The sequence below is a fragment of the Talpa occidentalis genome, unplaced genomic scaffold, assembly GCF_014898055.3.
Source record: "Talpa occidentalis isolate TD23 unplaced genomic scaffold, MPIMG_talOcc4v2.1 talOcc4.4, whole genome shotgun sequence".
Taxonomy (NCBI): Eukaryota; Metazoa; Chordata; class Mammalia; order Eulipotyphla; family Talpidae; genus Talpa; species Talpa occidentalis.
Window position 1 is genome coordinate 6,575,355 of NW_023604295.1, and position 18,485 is coordinate 6,593,839.

The 18,485-nt window shown below is 48.7% G+C and overlaps 2 protein-coding genes, 1 long non-coding RNA gene and 1 other non-coding gene across 5 annotated transcripts in view; 1 reads left to right on the plus strand and 3 right to left on the minus strand.

Moving 5' to 3' along the window:
- Window positions 1–898, plus strand: part of LOC119257220 (uncharacterized) — a 20,092-nt gene extending 19,194 nt beyond the window's left edge. Inside the window, exon 5 of the long non-coding RNA XR_005127978.2 lies at window positions 775–898. This is a non-coding gene — a long non-coding RNA (uncharacterized LOC119257220). The remainder of the gene's footprint in view (window positions 1–774) is intronic.
- Window positions 1–9,464, minus strand: part of MRPS6 (mitochondrial ribosomal protein S6) — a 50,758-nt gene extending 41,294 nt beyond the window's left edge. The window contains exon 1 of the mRNA XM_037524992.2: window positions 9,401–9,464. Coding sequence (XP_037380889.1) covers window positions 9,401–9,445 — 45 coding nt within the window. The 5' untranslated portion in view covers window positions 9,446–9,464. The remainder of the gene's footprint in view (window positions 1–9,400) is intronic.
- SLC5A3 (solute carrier family 5 member 3) overlaps window positions 1–9,866 on the minus strand; it is a 26,253-nt gene extending 16,387 nt beyond the window's left edge. Inside the window, exon 1 of one of the 2 annotated variants that reach the window (XM_054700296.1) lies at window positions 9,847–9,866. The gene's annotated coding sequence lies outside the window, so the exon portion shown is untranslated. Of the gene's footprint in view, window positions 1–283; window positions 8,778–9,846 lie in introns of those variants that run through there. The other variant, XM_037524990.2, reaches the window with a different exon arrangement.
- A 3,646-nt stretch (window positions 9,867–13,512) lies between these two features.
- LOC119258312 (U6 spliceosomal RNA) lies at window positions 13,513–13,614 on the minus strand. The gene has a single exon (XR_005128183.1). It is a non-coding gene; the product is annotated as a U6 spliceosomal RNA (small nuclear RNA).
- Window positions 13,615–18,485: the final 4,871 nt, after the last annotated feature.

The window sequence follows — 18,485 nt, forward strand, 5'->3', positions numbered from 1 at the left end:
ATGGCACCCAGGGTGCCCAGAACACATGTCTGAGTTCCCCCAGCTTACAAGGACTTGACTGCACCAGTGCGCAGCCCATAGACACAGGCCTGCACATGGAGCTTCGTGTCAGAGGCTGCCCAGAGACTCCTGCTACGTCCCTGACTGAGCTGTGAGGCCCGGAAACCTGTCTGCCATTTGTCATATTTGTAAAACACAGATTACACTGTCTCTTTAGATGACCGAGTATTCAAGGGAGAAAAATCCCCCCCCCCACACACACACACACCCACATCCTGCTCACATCAACTTTGTGGATTAGGTTCTTTAAACCATATGGTTTAGAGGCAGGACATTCAACCAGGTCGACTCGTCGGTTGGCCTTCATGTTTCTGTTGTCATCCAATTTGGTTCCAATTTTATGTTCCTAGAAAAACTATTCCTAGAAGAACAGATACAAAAAAAGTTTCTCATTTTTCCATGTGACTGAGGCCAGAAAACGTAAACACAAGAGTCTTCCTGGTAGACCAGACTCTAATTTCCCCAGGAGGCTAAATCATAAATAGAAGGTCCTGAAATTGCAGTGTTTTCACAGGCAGATACTTACAGTTGGAAAATTTTTACACTTTGTAAGATTTTCAAGTAGTAAAAAATAGAACCACAAGCAGGCTAACTTTAACGATATATGGAAGGACTAATAGAAACCATGTCCTAAATTAAACCTAAGAAGCGAGCATAAAACTGGTGTTGCAGATGACCAAGGCAACTGAACTTTACTTTTTGTTTCCTACTCAGGACAAGTGGACGTGTGCAATAACTGAGAAACACCATCAGAACTGCTTTCCCCTGCATGTCAGGAGTTGAAATTACAAGGAGCTCCAGTGACTTAATCCTGCTAAAATATTGAATAAAATTGCATTAGGGAAATCTCTTTTCTTCATTTTAGCCCTTGAAACTAAATTGGCAAACTTGTGGCCCTCAATTCACACATGAGAATGGCATTCCCGCGGCCAAGCGCCTGACCGGAGTCCGCGGTCCTTACGACGTTCCGGCAGGAGCCGTCTGTCTAAGGTTTAAGAGACACTGTATGTCGTACAATTGCTTTCTTACCAGAGAATGGCAATGAAAACCACCTACTAACTGGATCATAGATTTCCTTTAGCCGGTTCAAGTTATTTTTTTTAACAAAGGACTCTCGAGTATGCCTTTCCTGTAACATAGGCCTGGCCCCCTGCAACAAAAACTCACCTTAAATCTGAATTAAAATCTGTACTGAAAGAAGTTTTACATTCAGAATTTGCACACAGGACATGTGAGCACAAACGGAAAACAGAGCCGGTATCCGGAACTTCAGCTGAGGGCCCCTAACAGCCAGCTGTGGAGAGCTGGGTCCAAGGCTCCTGCACACTGGGCGCCGAGCACAGCGGATCTGGGCGCCTCGCGGATCATCTCCCAGGCTGGACCCAGGCTGGACCCCTGCAGGGCCCCATCCACAGCAGCCTGGGTGTGACGACCGCACTCACTTCTTCACTTAACAAAAAGTAAAGTATTTCAAGAGCAAGGGTGGGATTTAAAAACTGAAGTCTAAACGAACACAAAACCAGCTATTCTTGAGTCTGGAGAGGCGGGCAAAGGCCAGCCTATGTGCACGGAGGGCTCCAGGTAGGGGTTTTGTGAAGCCCAAATGTTTAAGTTCCTGTCCATAGTAACCATCCCCGAAGCACAGGGGAGGGGTCAGAACAAGTCTTGTATGTAGATTTGAATGACAGGGAAGAACACAGTGGACCTCCTTTTTCATTTGAGATTTTACTTCTTCATTTGTAGCTGGCTACTATGTATCTAGAGTGGGTCTGGGGAAATGAGAAAGGCACAAGTATCATCAGTCAAGGTGGTAAGTTAACTCCCATTAGATGGAAACAGGAAACCTGGTCAAAAATAAAAGTATTGTATTTCAAGCCCCTAGGAGGTTAATACAATGGGTATATCCACAATCTAATCATTCAGGCCTAAAATAAGCACTCACCCAACATCCAAAGAAGTGGACTAGGAAGAGCAACTTCTGACAGCTTACACCAAGTATCCTTCAGTCTGGTGGGCTCCCTGAAGGGTGCACACAGCCCTCAGCCTACATGAGAACACAGAATCCAACAGTCCAAAGCCAGAAGCGGACTATAGTCCAGGTCTGACTGAGTCTCAGACTCTAATAAGACAACTTAGAAGAAATAAGTCCCTCTTTGGAGTCTCTTCAATGATGCGGGAAGAAAGGAAAACCAGGCAACGACGTCTAGGTCCCTGGGACCACAGCAGACTATGCACCTGCCACCGCCAAGGTCGCAGCCACCTTCCCCTCAGAGACTCCAGCTTGGCGATGGCTCCGCTTACAGAGGAGGCTTCAAAATGGTTCCGATCCCTAGGAGGTGGATTCCAGGAACCAAAACCAGGTCACTTGTGTCTAAAGCTCTGCTCGTCTCCCAGGCCTGTTCTTTGTTTTCTCAAACATAACGCAGCGGTATCTTCCTCCAGGACCTCATACTCCCATCCACTGAGAAAAGGACAACCAGAGCACTGACTGGCGCAGAAGCCTTCATCTCAATCATATCCAAAAGCAACAGGTGAAAATAAGGGACTAATATTAAAGGAAATCAAGAAATTATCCCACATACATTAAACATCTTATTTAACACAGAAACATACATTTGCCAATCTAGTATGGTTTCAAAGCACTCAGAGAAGTTCCTTCTCCTCTATCTAAACCACATCAATAAACACGCCCTCTACAATTTCCATTTCCGTCTCTACAGTGGAAGGCTTTAGGAAACCCTTGCAGAGTGGTCGACATGCAGAATCCCCGTTACTCCTCTCAAACTTGCACTTAGTGCAGCCACATCTAATTCTACAGTCATTATTTTAGTGACTCACCTTTACTAAAGTCTTTCCAAATAATCCAATTGGGTTTTAGGGAAAAAAATAAATTTGTACTCACACTATCATTTTACATGATATTTACAATTATAAATACAAGATTACCTTCCATAAAAGCTTGGAAACCAACAACTTCTGATAAGCATACAATCTGCCAACGCAAGCCAAAGGCACTGACTTGACAAGCAACATGCTCACTCAAGAGGTCAGCAGATCACCTCATGTTCAGAACTGCCCCAAGAAGGCAGCTAAGTGAGCATCTCACTTATATGCACAGCAAGAAATGCAACAGGCTACACCCTTAAGAATTTGTAATCTGGGCCTCCCATGGTGGCGCAGCAGTTGAGCAGGGGCTGCAGAGGCTGCCTGCAGCCTCTGCAGCGCGGGTTTGTTCCCGGCTGTTTGTTCCCCGGCCTCCGGCAAGGGTCCCACAAAAAAAAAAAAAAAAAAAAAAAAGAAATTTGTAATCTGCCAAGGGAGATAAGAAACACTCCCTCATTAACCGTAACAAGGAGCAGAAAGTGACCCTGGTGGTTAGACAGAAAACCAAAGCCAAGGTCAGGCAGTCTGTGCTTTTGAGAGTGCAGCTCCAGGGCTTGCTCAGCGTGGACAGTGAGAGAGCATGAGCTTGAGAAAGGTTCTCATGGAGGCGACGGAGGTCACGTGGAAAGGGAGGGCATTCTAGCAAAACCCAGTGTGACACAGGCACCAAGGCCATGAGCGCGAATGGCAAGTGGCGCGCCTGCAGCAGCTTTGTTTGCTCAATACAGTGAACGAGAATGAAAGAAATCGAAGAGATGAGGTTAAAAAAAGAAGGCTGGCATCGTTATCACAGGTGGCCTTGGATACCACGCTCCCTTCCCGAAGTCTCTGAACGAGGGAGGGGTGTATCATCTGTCGATGGCACCGCCACAGGCAATACGAACACACAACAAAGTGAGCAGAGACTGCACAACGCTGTGTGGTGTCTTCTTGTTAAGAACACATCTCCATTTTCTACTGTTGTAGAAAAACACACACATTTCAGGCTCCCGCCATCCTCCCGTCAGCAATAGTCAGAGTAGTTCAACCGCAAGAACCCAAGCAGGAAAGAGGAGAGGTTCAACCAGGACACAGAAGCAGCTACAGGGGCTGAGACAGTTGGAGCAGACGGCTCGCAGGGAGACTGGACTCGTTCATCCCCAGGGGACAGAGAAGCCACCGCAGAAACAAGCAGGCAAGTGTGGAGGTAGGCCTGACTCCTCAAGCTTGCGACAGGTCAGTGCCTGCAGTACCCTGGGGACAGCCAGGAGGCAGAGTCAGCCAGAGAGGTGGGAAATGCCAGAATTAGGAGTGTGTTACCAAAAAAAGATAAGTCACACGAAGGGCAACCCTTAAAAGTCAAAGGTATGTTATGTTAAGAGACGGGAAAGGTAGGGATCAAAGCAGAAATGTCAGAAGAGACCAAAACGAGCTAAGAGAACTGCTCGACCTAGGCCCTGTGTCCATGTCTGAACTGTGTCTACATCAGGGGTCAGCACACTTCTCCTGGAAAGGATGAGACGGCAAATATAAACACAAAGGGTTACGGTCCAGTAAGCCCATAGTTAAGGATGGTGCAGTTTCAACTTCATGTAACTTTCATGTATTATTTTCCTTTGATTTTTCACCCATTTTTTTAAAAAAGGGTACAATCCTGCCTTAGCTCACAGGTGATATAAACACAGGCACTGGTGGGCCGCTTGGCTCCAAGTCCACCTTGCCAGTCCACTTGGCTCCAAGTCAGAGCCAGCAACAGGATAAGAGAACCGGATTAGCTGTCCTTTTCCAATCTTCTGAGAGAGGGTGGTTTTCCCTTTCAATAAACTGATAACTCAGCAGACACTCATTAAATTTGAATAATTTTCTTAAATTTGACTCCCCTGAGCGATAACTACCTATGCTGATGGTCATCCCTATTGATTAAGAATACTGTCCTCCACCAAAAAAAAAAAAAAAAAAAAGGTGCTGAGCGAATGAATTATACTGCGCTGCAAACACACTAGTGAGAAACAGTCCTTGAGAATCTGCCCCTCATTGCTTTCAAACTCTTGGTTTTCTTTAGTGATGTTATAATCTGAAAATGAGGACATTCAACAGGAGTCCACACAGAAATACCTAGATGTGAAAACTAAGAACAGCCATATCGAATAAGTGAATCGAGAATAATTAGGGGAAAAACAAGTAATGAGGGTCAAAGTGAGACAAGCGGTCTTCATCACCCATGACAAGGAGGGAGAGGAGGGGGAATTTCCCACCCCAAGCCACTCCTCGACCCCAGCAGCTCACGGGCAGGGCAGCTCCCTCCTCCAAAGCAGGCTGCGGCGCTGAGCTGTGACCCAGGAAAGCGGTAGTGCTGAACGAAAGTGGAACATCGCCCACAAGGCTCAAGTCTTTCATTACTAGAGGACTAATTTCAAGTTGTCTGGTTTCCAGCAGACAAAACACAAAGGGGGATTATTAAAGATACAAGCTAAGCTGTTCAGGGAGGGCCCATGAGAAGAAAAGCAGTCTAACTTAGCCCTGTGACAGCCAGAACCAAGATGTTAGCATTAGAACCTTTGTCTGCCAGTCACCTGAGAGCAGAAATGTCCCCACGTCCGACTTATCCAAGGTTGCCAGTGAGCCAAGCACAATGGCCTCGGGCTGACCACTTCAAACTTGAGTTAGCACCCTACACCTCCAAAACAGGTACCTAAAATGCAAATATTCTGCAGGTATTACTTTCAGAAGATTCTAATTTGGATATAACTTTTGCCGGGTTTTCTAATCCAACAGGCTAGAGTGAAGAGAAACAGAAGATTTTTCAGCTCACAATCAGAAAACCTACTCACTGTTTTCTGTTTTAGGGACTGCCATATCACTACACTTGTATTTTTAAATTTGTAAAACCCAGATGATAAATTTAACTCAGATTACATTAAAAAAAAAAAAAAAAACCGAAATTCTGCCTTCCTGTTTCAAGCAACTATTTTAAAAATACAAAATAATCTCCTTTTCAATGGAATTTAAAATAAATGAATGGTACAGAAATATCTTGTGGGATCTGTCTTAATGAGATAGAACTTAAGACTTGTAAAGTATCTGCTCTTTCATTCCCATTAGAAAGACATACACAATATGACACGTTACCGGTAATTTATTGTACACACATGTATTCATTTAGCAATTTAGTTACTATTTAAACCATTAAATTCTTTGTGTCAAAATCCTAGAGTAGCAATGATAAAACTTCAGGAAGAAAAACTTTCTCAGGGCCTTCACAACTTTCTATGCCAACTCAATTATCCTCTGGGCAAATGTAGTAAGACACGATAATTAAAATGTTCCTAAAACTAAGTGACCAAAGACAATAAATGCCCTATGCACAGCTCTTTTTCACCTCAAAATTCTTTTTCCGAAATTCATCCCATACAAAGTTTATACAGCGTTTCTGAGACTCCTCTGCTGTTCACAGATGGACAATTCAGTCTAGCCCTCACCTAACTGATGTCTAAGAGCAATCATTAACATCGAATTTTAAAGTGAAATCAAAGGTCATCAGGCATTTTCTCAGGTACTTGAAAAGGACCAGACCTCAGAAATCAGCTAAACCTCACCCACTGCGTGCTGGGCCATCCTGGATCTCCCTGGGCCTCCCCACTGCAAAGGGCAGGGCGGCATGGGTGGAGAGAGCACTCACTATCATTCTGGCAATGGTTTTTCCACTGTTAAAGTTCTTCCAGAAACTGAACGGAGACTACCAGAGGCCGGCAGCGGGGGCCTTCCCCACAGCTGCTGCCTGCACGTCATGGCCTCGTCAATGCTGAGACACTGTGTGGCAAGACTTTCAAAATCTTTTTATTCTGGAGGCTCTCCTACAACGTGGCCTAAGACTGGTCCAAGAACTCCCTTTTCAAATGGCACAGTCACCATCTTTTAAGGCCTGGTTTCACCACATCCACTACTGTGTTCATTTTCAGGGTTTAACCACACTCTTTACCCACCTTCCATGCTAAATCAAAAGCAGGGGGCAAACAGAAGACAACCTTTTTATATGAACACACTAAAATTAAATGCAAGTTAAACAGCACCTTAAGATGAATGGGTCTTCTTGGGACGACTGGTGTCTACAAACACGCACTCCTGAAGGTGCAGCGTAAGCAGCTCATCATTAGCTCCCAAATGCAAGCTGCAAGGGCAGCACCGCAGCCCACAGCTGATCAGGACTCTCAGCCACACCTGAGCCTCACCTGAGCCTCACACCTGAGCCTCACTAGCACTCCCACCCTGACCATGCAGGGCGTGGGCTCCTGCAGCAACTGCGAGGGCCCCAGCACAGCACCTGCAGGTCAGTGAGAGAACTCTCCTTTGGCATTTTAAGGATGGGGTGAAAGGAAATGGAACTGCTGGGGGAAGGGGGGGATGGGGGAGGGGAGAACACCACTCTGGAGAGGAATGCTCTTAGGTTTAGGGCATGCCACAAAGAAACAAGATGGGAGAACAGCTCTGGGCACCCAAGAAAGGGCTGGAAAAACTAGTCTCTGAAAATCCATGTTCACACCTGTTTTTTTAACATAACAAAAAAACGGTCTCAAGTCCACTTCCAAGACATGTAAATGAAGGGGAGTAGGAGCTAAGTCTCCATCATGTTAAAGGATACAGTGTTGAGGACACATTGCAGAATCTTGAAAAATATGCAACCTGGGAACAGTGAGAACAGGCTCCTTGCAGAACCACAAACCTGCAGATCAGAACGGAGGCTTCCCAGGGCCGGGCCTGCAGGGTGCAGAGCTCACAGTGAGGCCGGTGTCAATCTTTTCATTTCATGTCCCCCCAAGGACTAATCATGTGTTAGAAACCAAGGCACTTCCTCTGAAAGCCAGTAAATCCATAAAATCTTACTCCGGTGACACATCCATAACCTACTAAAAACTTTCATCAACAAAAACCCGTATCGTTCCTGAATCTTCATTTTGGTCAAGGATCTCTTCAACAGAACTTCGCTATTGTCACAAGGTTCTAGCTCCTCTTCCAGGGAGCCCATCTGCACGACCTGCTAAGAGGCCTGTCCCGGGCACTTGCGTCAGGATTTCAAGGCAAGTGTTTTCACTCAACTGCACTAGGTGGCTTAGCTCCCCACCCAAAGATTGTGAATCCTGGCCGTTACTGGATACAAAAAGATATAAAATAAAGGAAAATACATTCAACTAATAAAGGTGCAGCCGGGTTAAGACAGAAGAGTCCAGTTTTCATTGCAGTTCGTGGAATGAATAAATCATCAGCCTATAAGCTGACTACCTAGTGCTCACCTGTGTCCTCCCTTAAACAAGTACAACAGGGAATTTCATCGGCTGCACTTCACAGGGTCTGCGCTATCTCCTAAAAAGCACAGGCTAAAGGGAGGGTTTAGGTAATTTCCACTTAAGAAGTGTTTGCTGGGTGGCCCCAGTGTTTCCTTTATGATGTTTGGGGTATTTTTTCTTTCTCATCCTCCCGTCCTCTCTAAGCAGCACTGGTGGAGGAGGGCCAAGCCAGGGAGGAAAACTCAAGGGCCTGAACAATACGCTCTTTCCCCAAATTTCTGGAGCACAAACTTGGGGCGCACGGGCACAGGCCCTGGGGTCCCTTCCCAGGTCTCAGCGTGCACAGCAAGTGGCCATCTCCTAGCGCCGTGGACCTAAGTTTTCCACGGCGCCTGTACCTCGGTCCTAGGCTTGAAAGTTCCAGCAAACTTCCTAACAGCTACTCCTCGAAATGGACCTGAAGCAGGAGTCACCTAAAACGTGCCCAGGTCTGTGGAGCCGCAGGCAGGGAGCTGGGCTTCCAAAGTCCAGCTCTAGCACAATTGCTATTGTTTTTTTTTTTTTATTATACCTGGAAAAAAAAAAAAAACAGACAGACAGACAGGAGAGGCAGACCCCGCACGCGGCGAGCTCCGGGCGGAACCGGGCCGGGGCAGAACCGGGCCGGGCGACGGCCGGGCGCGCGGCCCCGACCCCGAGGGGCCGAGACAGCCGCCTCCGGGCCGGCCGGGGCGCCGCGGGGCGCCCTCCCGCCCGCACCCCGGCCCCGGCGCAAAGTTTCTTCCGGAGGCGCAGGGGGGCGCCCGGGGGCGCGGGGCCGACCGGTGCGCCGAGGCCGGAGCCGCAGAGCCGTCCCGCCCGCCCGCGCCGCCGCGGGTCTCCGCGCGGGGGGCGGCGACGCGGTCCGGGGGGCGGCGGCGGGGCCGGCCACGGCTCGGGGGGCGCGGGCGCGTCCCCCCGCCCTCCCCGGGGACCCCCGGCCCCGCCCGCGTGCGAGGTACACCCTCCCCGCCGCGCCCCGGCACCCCGCCCGCGGCCGCCCCGCGCGCCCCTCGGCGCGGACGCCCGCGGCCCCGCTCCCTGGGGGCGCCGGGGGCGGGGGCGCCGGGGGCCGGGGCGCCGGGGCGCGGGGGGCGGCGGCCTAGCGGCGGCGGGGCACCCGCGCCCCGAGGCGGCCCGCGGGGAAGGTCACTTACCCGCTGCATGGCCTTCAGGATCAGCGCCAGCTCGTAGCGGGGCATGGCGCGGGGGGCGCGGGGCGCGGGGGGCGCGGGGCGCAGGCGGGCGCGGGGCGCAGGCGGCGGGGAGCACGCTGCGGCCCGCGAGCCCGGGCTTAAAGGCGCAGGCAGCTGCGCAGACCGCCCGCCACGCCCCCGCCCCGCCCCCGCGGCGCGCCCTTGGCCCCGACCCGCGCGCCACGCCCCTCGCCCCGCCCCCGCCCGGCACGCCCCCCGCGCGCCACGCCCCTCCTTAAGGCGGCCGCGCCCCTCCACAGCCCCGCGCGCCGCGCGCGGGGACCCCCGGGCTGGGCCGCCCAGGGTGGGGGCGGCGCCCCGGCTCGGCCAGCCGCCGCCCGCGACGCGCCCGCCCCCGCCCCTCCCCGCCCCTCCGCGCCCGCCCGCCCGCCCGCCGCGCGGGCTACCTACGGCTCTCGAACCAGCTGGAATTTTCCAGGCCTTCCGCCGCGGCCCGGGCGGCGGGCGGGCCTGCGCCCCGAGTGCGCGTGCGCCGCGCGGTGGCCGAGGCCGGGCGCGCGCCCCTCGCCGCCGGCCCCCGTCCCCGCGCTGGCGCTCCGCGCCCCGCCGCCTGGACCCCCGGCCCGCGCCCCGCCACCCCGCGGCCGCAGCGCCGCTCCGGCGACCCCTTCCCGCGAGACGGCGCCCGCCGCGGTGCTGGGCGCGGCCCGGGGCTGCGTGACCTTGGGCGGCCGCCGGCGCGCGGGGCGCGGGAGGGGCGCGGGGGCAGCGCCCCCCGCCGCGGGGCCCTGGGGCGTCGGCGCGGGTCCCCCCGGCCAGGGGCCGCGCGGGCGTGCGGCGCGAGCGGGCGGGCCACGTGCTCCGGCGAGGCCAGGCCGGGGTGCAGCCGAACCCACACTCCGTGACCGCTGCCCGGCGCGCCCCCGGAGCACCGGCCCTGACCCCGAACAGCCGTCTGGGACGCGGCCGTCTGGGGTTCTGGGTGGGAGGGTGGCCCTATTCTGCACCCCCAAACACGCACAGGGGCTCCCCGCTCCCCCCACGCTACCCCGCTGCGCTGTCCGGGCTGGGGGTGCGCTGGACGCCCCGGGTCGCTCCCCGGAGAGCCCTCGGCGCCCCCGCCCTGCGCACCCCTCGAAGGCTCTGGAAGTGACGTGTTTGTCAACCTGTGGAGTGCCCTGCCCGGGAGGGGAGGTTTATTGAGCACTTACTGTGGGTCGGCACCGCGCTGAGGTGCTGCCATGTGTCTCATAAAATTTTCACTGCAGCCAGCAGGTAATTTTATTGACTTCGCTGGAGAGATTCAGACACACGGGCACGTGAAGGCGCTGGAACTAGCAGCGCATTAGGCATAGCCTTGGAGACAAAATTTAGACCCAGGCTGTCCTGAAGGTCGAGCCCAGACTCCTAGTCTCGGCTCCGGTTCCCCACCACAGATGAGGGGGCTGATACTAGTCTGGAATTGTTAGGGGGAAAGGATGTCCTGAGCTAATCCCATGCAGGCTTGGTGGACCCCACCCCCACTCCAGACCAAAGCCATCAGGACATTGGGAAAGACAAATCCCGTCGCCACCAAAGGGAGGGTGGCTGGGACCTCAGGGTGGAGTTGGGCAGCCAGGTTGGGTATAAAAACCAAACACGTGGGCCTTAGGGTGGCTCACTGTCGCTCGCCTCCTGGCTTCACGGCTCCTGGCTCTCGGCCAGCTCTCAGGGTGCCATTTTGGGATTCCAGATTGGGGGGATCGGGTAGGACTCATTTAAAACTTTGTCTCCTACTTTTCTCCCTGAGCTGTACATTTCCTCCTTTCCCCTTCCCTTGTCAATAAACCTTTTATGAACCTTTTGCGTGTGCCTGCTGCAGTAGAGCATGGATAAGTCCTTTTAAGCACAGGTGAGGACCCACAGTCAGGCACCCCGTTTTGTATTGGGACTGCTCTACAACAGTTTTACCATGTAAACCAAGAATAAAGAGGGCCTCCCCGGAGGCGCAAGGGGTTAAGATGCAACCAATCCAGCGATCCGCAGCCGCTGTCGCTACCGGGTCAGGTAGATACCCACATGGCACAGCAGACCTCACCTGTCTCGCCCACTGCTCCCCTCAGCAGTGGATTTCAGTCAGTCTGCCTGTTCTGCTCCCCCCTCTGTATCTGGGGAATCCTCTCACCCTGTACCTCTGCCCTGTACCCCAGCTCTTGTATACATTAAAAAAAAAAAAAGAACAAAGAGTCCCTTTGTCACCTTATCCAGAGACCTTACTGTTTCTCAACTTCTACCTCCTCTCCCCCCAAAAAAGACCAGGATGACTTGAACACGTCTGCTGTGGTGGGTGAAGTTTAACATTTTCTATTCTTGGACTACTCCACAATCCATGATCTTCCAAAGAGAAACCACAGGGGTATTTGTACAAACTGCCTGGTTAGTGTAGACTAATTTCACCTTAAGTTAAAAAGAGTACGCCACTATAAATAAATAACAAGAAATTTACTCTAGAAAAGAGAGAGTAAATTCGTAGTTTTCTCACTTCAGAAGAGAGCTGCAGATTTTCCAGGAAGCCCCAGCATTAACTGTCCCTCCTGTTATCAGTCACCTGTCCCAGTTTAGGAATTACAAAAGCCGGATGCTGAGGTAAAAGGTGAAGCCAAAGACCAGGGTGATAGATAGTACGAGCTGATTTCCACTTGTAGCATTTCCTCTTGGAAGCAACCCAGTTTTTCCCTAGTACCCTTACAACTTGACAGGGGATATAAGGAAATTAGCCCAGCACACTCAGCAGGGAGAGAGAGAGAGGGCAGTTACCTGATTTTCCTGCTTCAACTCTTTTTAAGCACCACACCAGAATGCTGCTGTGTTCATTAAAAATTAATAAAGCACAAGGAATGCTTTCACATTTGGTGTTTTCCTACCAAAACTACCAAGTTAAATTCACCAAAAGGATTCTTTGAACCTTATGCTACATGTAGTCAGCATTTGGAATAATCGAACATCAGTGCAGTGCTTAATGTATTAATAAGAAAAGGATCCTCATACTTAGGAAGAAGCTTATCCAAGGAAGTCAGAGATCTGAACGTTAAAAACTATGAAACACTGATGAGAGAATTCTTTAAAAAAAATAAATAATAAATGTATACTATTTTATTCGTACGAAGTTTCAAGAAAATAATACCATTTTTTCTGGGCGTGATTCACTTCCTTATTCAATAGAAATTATAACTCATAAATATGAAATATTAATTATACACATATTAATTTATTGCAAATTCTATAATGCTCTCAATGTAGTATTCTAGACTATTCAACTGCAGTAAGTAGTAAGAACTAGAGAATTAGTATTTTTTTGTTTAAAATCAAATTTTTTTATTGTTCAGTTTTTTATTTTATTTTATATATTTTTACATCATTTTTCATTTTTGCACAATGTATGCATTTTCATCTTGGTTATATTCCCCATACAATTCCCACCCCCCCTTATTTTGGCCCTAATCCCTCCTCCCCTCTTCCCCCCACCCCCTTAGTGTGTCTCTGGTTTATAATTGCTCGTTGATTTTGATTTTTACTTTATTATAATTAGTCTTTTTCCTGGTCCCTTATTTAGGTTTTCTAGATTCCTGCTATGAGTGAGACCATCTGGTATTTTTCTTTTTCTTTCTGGCTTATTTCGCTGAGCATGATCCCTTCCAGCTCCATCCATGTTGCTGCAAACTGCATGAGTTTATCTTTTTTGATTGCTGAGTAATATTCCATGGTGTATATGTACCACATCTTCTTCATCCAGTCATCTATTTTGGGGCATTTGGGTTGTTTCCATAGTTTAGCTATTATAAATAGTGCTGCTCTAAACATAGGGGTGCAGGTGCCCTTTTGAATTAATGATTCTGTGCCCTTTGGGTAAATACCTAGGAGTGGAATTGCTGGATCATATGGAAGCTCTATTTTTAGTAGGTTGAGGAATCTCCACACAGCTCTCCATAGTGGTTGGACCAGTTTGCACTCCCACCAGCAGTGCAGGAGAGAGTTCCTTTTTCTCCACATCCTCGCCAACATTTGCTGTAGCTAGTTTTTTTAATATGTGCCATTCTCACTGGTGTAAAATGGTATCTCATTGTAGTTTTGATTAAAATATGGAATGCTTCAGGAATTTGAGTATCATCCTTGCACAGGGATGCTAATCTTCTCTGTATCATTCCAATTTTAGTATATGTGTTGCTGAAGCAAGCATGACGAGAGAATTCTTGATGAAAGAAATGGAAATCACATTCAAGGACTAGAAGAATGAATTGTTAAAATGCCTATACCACCGAAGGTGACCTACAAAGTTTAATCCTTACCAATATCTTAATGACTTTTTTTTAACAGGAATAGAAAAAAAAATCCTAATTCGTAGAGAACCACAAAAAATCCCTGAATAGGCAAAGCTATTTTGAGCAAGAAGAACAAAGCTGGAGGCATCACAGTCTTGGTTTCAGACTATCCTACAAGATACTGTAATCAAAACAGTATGGTACTGGCATAAAAGCAGACACACAGATCAATGGAATACAATAGTGAGTCCAGAAATAAACCCACACAAATGGAGTGAAGTAATTTATGACAAAGGAGCCAAGAACATACAATGGGGAAAGGGCAGTCTCTTTAATAAATGGTGTTGGGAAAACTGGACAGCCACATGCAAAAGAATGAAATTGAACCCTTGTTTTACACCACATATAAAAGTCAACTCTGAATGGATTAAAGACTTAAACATAAGGGCCTCCCTGTTGGCTCAGGGGTTAAAGTCTCAGGGTTATCAAGCTATCACCAGCCACTGCAGCATAAGTTCGATCCCAGGCCAGGGAGCTGACCCACATAATGCTCAGCAGACCCCTCCTATCTCGCCTGCTGCTCCCCTCAGCAATGTATTTCAGTAGATCCACCTGTTCTGCTCCCTCACTCTGTCTCTGATGAATCCTCTCACCCTTGCACCTCTGGCCTAGACTCCAGTTCTTATATGCATAAATAAATTTTAAAAGTCTTTAAAAAAAAAGACTTCAACATAAGACCTCAAACCATAAAAACTCCTAGAAGAAAACAGACTGAAAGCTTCTTTGATGATGATTCCTTGAATATGACACTAAGAGCACAGGCAACAGAAGTAAAAAAACAAGTGGGATACATCAGACTGAAAAGCTTCTGTACAGCAAAGGAAATAATCAGCAAAAGAAAGGGCAACCCACAGAATGGGAGAAAATATTTGAGGTTTATATTCAAAATATATAGAATTCATACAACTCAGTAACAAAATCAAACAACCAAATAACCAGATTAAAATATGGGCAAAGGAGCAGAATAGACATTTCTCCAACAAAGCGTACAAATGACCAACAGCTCCACAAAAAAAAAAGTGCCATCACTACTCATCATTTAGGAAATGCAAATCAAAACCACCATGAGATATCACTTCACACCTGATATGATAGCTGTTATCAAAAAATTAAGAGAAGTGTTGGCAAGGGAGTAAAGAAACCCTTATACACTGTTGATGGGAGCTGTTGATGTAGAAATTCATTGGGCAACAAGAAGGTGGTCCCTCAAAAAATTAAAAATACAACTACCATATCCTCCAGCATCCCTCTTCTAGTTATATATCTTAAGGAATTAAAATCAAGATCTCAAAAGATAACTGCACTCCTGTTTTCACTGCAGCACTATTCAAGGTGACCAAGACACAGAAGCAATCTAAATGTCCATTGGTGGGTAAAGAGGATGTGGTACAACGGAATATTACTCAGCCTTAAAAATGAAGGCTATCTTGTCATCCGTAACAACATGAATGAAACTGGAGAATGTAAATGAAATAAACCAGATACTGGCATCTAAAACTAATTCACAGGGGCCTCCCCAGTGGCGCAGCGGTTGAGCGCTGGGTTGCGAAGCTGCCCGCAGCCTCTGCAGCGCCGGTTCGATCCCCGGCTGCTCCCCGGCCACCGGAGGAGGGTCCCACATGGCGCGCAGACCTCTCCTGCTGCCCGCTGCTCCCCTCAGCAGTGTACTTCGGTCCTTCTGCCTGCTCTGCTCCCCGCTCTGGCTTTGGTGAATCCTCTCACCCTCCCGTGCTTCTGACTGTACCCAGTGCTTGTATAAATAAATAAATAAACAAACAAACAAAAAGAGAGTTCTCCTTTAAAAAAAAAAAGTTAAAAAAAATAAATAAAACTAATTCACAAAAGCAGAGAGTAGACTGGTGTTTGGCAGGAGCGGGGGAGCTGAGGCCCAGGAGTTATTAGCCAAGGAGCACAAAGTTTCAGTTACATAAGAAAAAGTGTGTAACTTAGAGTCCCCAAAACATTTACTATGGTATATTTTAGATAGACTGACCAAAAACTCTTCATTCATTTTCAAGTAAGTATCCATGAAAGTTCATAGGAAAGAAAAGGGAAAAAAATTGAAACCTGGTCCTATTTCAAAAAAATAACTTCAGTGTACGCCTTTGGTCAGCTTAATTTTATATTGACCTTACTTTATATTGCTGTGTAATGATGACCTTGAGCTCACACAAGATCGGCCATTCTCAAAGATAGTTGTCATTTTTTTGTTACCAAAGCTAATATTTGCACACCATGTGGGCCAGGAGCTGTTCTAGGTGCTTTGTATGTAATCGTGATCAGGTCTCACTTCCTGCACTTTACAGATGCAGAAAATAAATTGTCCACTAACTTGCCCCAAATCCTACAGAACTTGGAGCCTGCACACTTAGCCTCAATACCACACAGCACTTCCATGTCCAGGAGCAATGACAACTGAGCAACTATCAGTCCGTCAACGAATTTTATTGAGGCCCTACTGTGTGCGCCGCACTTTGTGACTACAGTCTCCCACTCCTGCAACCCAAGCAACTGAGCCTTCCTTGAGTGCCCAAACTGTCCCTTGTCACAAGCCTCCTCCTTCCAGCATGTACAGGTATCTTCTAGCTAAAAAAAGCCTTACCTCCACCCTGTGGTCCTCTCAAGTTGTCATTCTTCTCATAGCCACATTTCTCCAAGTGTCCCACCCAGTGGCATCTCTTCCCAGCCTTTGCTATTTGTGTTCCCCAACATCCTCGGCCCTGGTCTCCTGATCACCTGCCAACTGGTTGTTTCCCAGGCACCATTGCCAGGTACCCCCCGCAGTCTAAGGAGCTCCCTTTGACACCCATGTCCCTGCACTCTTGGGTCTCTCCTTTGCCTACTTGGTCCCCTTTTTCCTTGTCCCCTTCCTGTCCCTGGACATGACTGTTGTTTAAACAAAGAAGAGTCCCAGCAGCAAGATTTTGAGACAGGACTTTCATATCTTGGAGGTTCCTGTCATCCAAGCACATTGGAGATTGACTCCCAGGTCCTTTAAATGGGTCTTCAAAGTCTCCAGGACCCCCAGTTTACTGTAACAGCACAAGGGCAAGTGAGAAGTGTATAAAATGACTCCCAGCCTGCAGATAAGGCATATGATAAGGAAGCCAGGGAAATTTTATCCCAGGCCATCCAGTGCAGGGCTGGACAATACAGAGGGAAACCTCTCCTATCCATGAACCTCATGCTGTGATGCTGCTTTTACTAAGGCTTTTATTAAGGAATCAACCTGCAGTGAGCGCCATCCTCTGGTGTTCTAAAAGTTGACTTCTAAATATCGCTGGCACACAGTAAGGTTAACACAAATCATCATACTGCGCATGTGGCCTCATATCTCCAAATACAACCCCAGAAAGTGAGGAAACATGACCTGGTTTGCCTGTGGGAATCTTGCCTCACTGGTTGAGCTGTGGGTCCTCCCGCTCATGAGCCTATCACCTTCTCCCTGATGAAAGCCAGTCTCCCTTTCTGGCCAACATGCACTCCACTGCATCCTCACTTCACGAAGACCTGGGATTACTCATAACCTGCAATTCCAAGGCCTGGAATTGCTCCCAGGGCTGGGCCTGTGCAATCCTCTTTCTCTGGCTGCTCAGTGTGTATCTTCGTTCCCCAGCCTGTGGCTCAGATCCAAGTCACAACATTACAAACTGCTTTGCAGCAACCTCATAGGGCTTTCCTGACCTCCTGGCCCCTAGTCTGCTGTCCACAGACTTGTAGGCCCATTGGCCATGCTGATGGGCCTTGACCCCTTTGTCTGCTCAGTGAAACTCTAGGAAAGACCCTGGCTGGTTTTCACTCGGTCACCCAGTCACCTTGTGCTATGGGCTTGTGCCTCTCAGAATGACACTCACATGGAATGTGGGCAGTCAGGTCAGGCATTTGGGGAGCTCTGGAAACATTTTCCCCTTTTTAATCCTCCAATCTCCAAATTGTTTCTGATTTCAGTCAACAAAGTAAGATTTGGGGGAGAGTGAGAAAATAAATGTGGAATCCACTTAAAAGAAATAAAAAAGATAAAACAAAGCCTGCCTCATTGGACTGCTCTCTCTCTGTCTTCCCACTCACCCTCCCCTGCTAAAAAAAAGATGGCATATTTATGGGCAACCTTCTCCTCGCCACATATCCTTTTAAGGAAAGAAGTGTCAGCTATACTTTTTTACCTTTGTGGCTTTAAAAAGACAAAATACAGGGCCTCCCTGGTGGCACAGGGGGTCAAGTCTCAGCACTATGAAGTTTTCTGCAGCCACTGCAGCCTGAGATCAATCCCCAGGCAGGAAGTTGACCCACATGGCGCAGCAGACCTCTCCTGTCTCCCTGCTGCTCCCCTCGGCAGTGTATTTCAGTAGATCTGCCTGTTCTGCTCCCCACTGTCTCTGGTGAATTCTCTCACTGTCCCCCACCCCCGCATCTCTGGCTTACACCCAGTTTTTGTATGCATAAAATAAATAAAAATAAATCTATAAAAAAAGGCAAAATACTTCCTGCATTTCCACTTATTGAAGGAGTTCGTTTTTCTTTGTTTATAACTTTCTGATCCAATGCCCCTGACAGACTACGGCTGCCCACCCAATGCTCAGTGTTGGTGACGGTGGTGGTGGGAGACGGCAGCTCCACACGCAGATGGGCTTTAGATGTGATCTGAGGAAGAAAGCTCTGAGCTGGGGAGAGTTGCAGGCGATGAAACGCATCTGCAGGCTCTTCAGCTAATCAGAGGCACAGGCCAA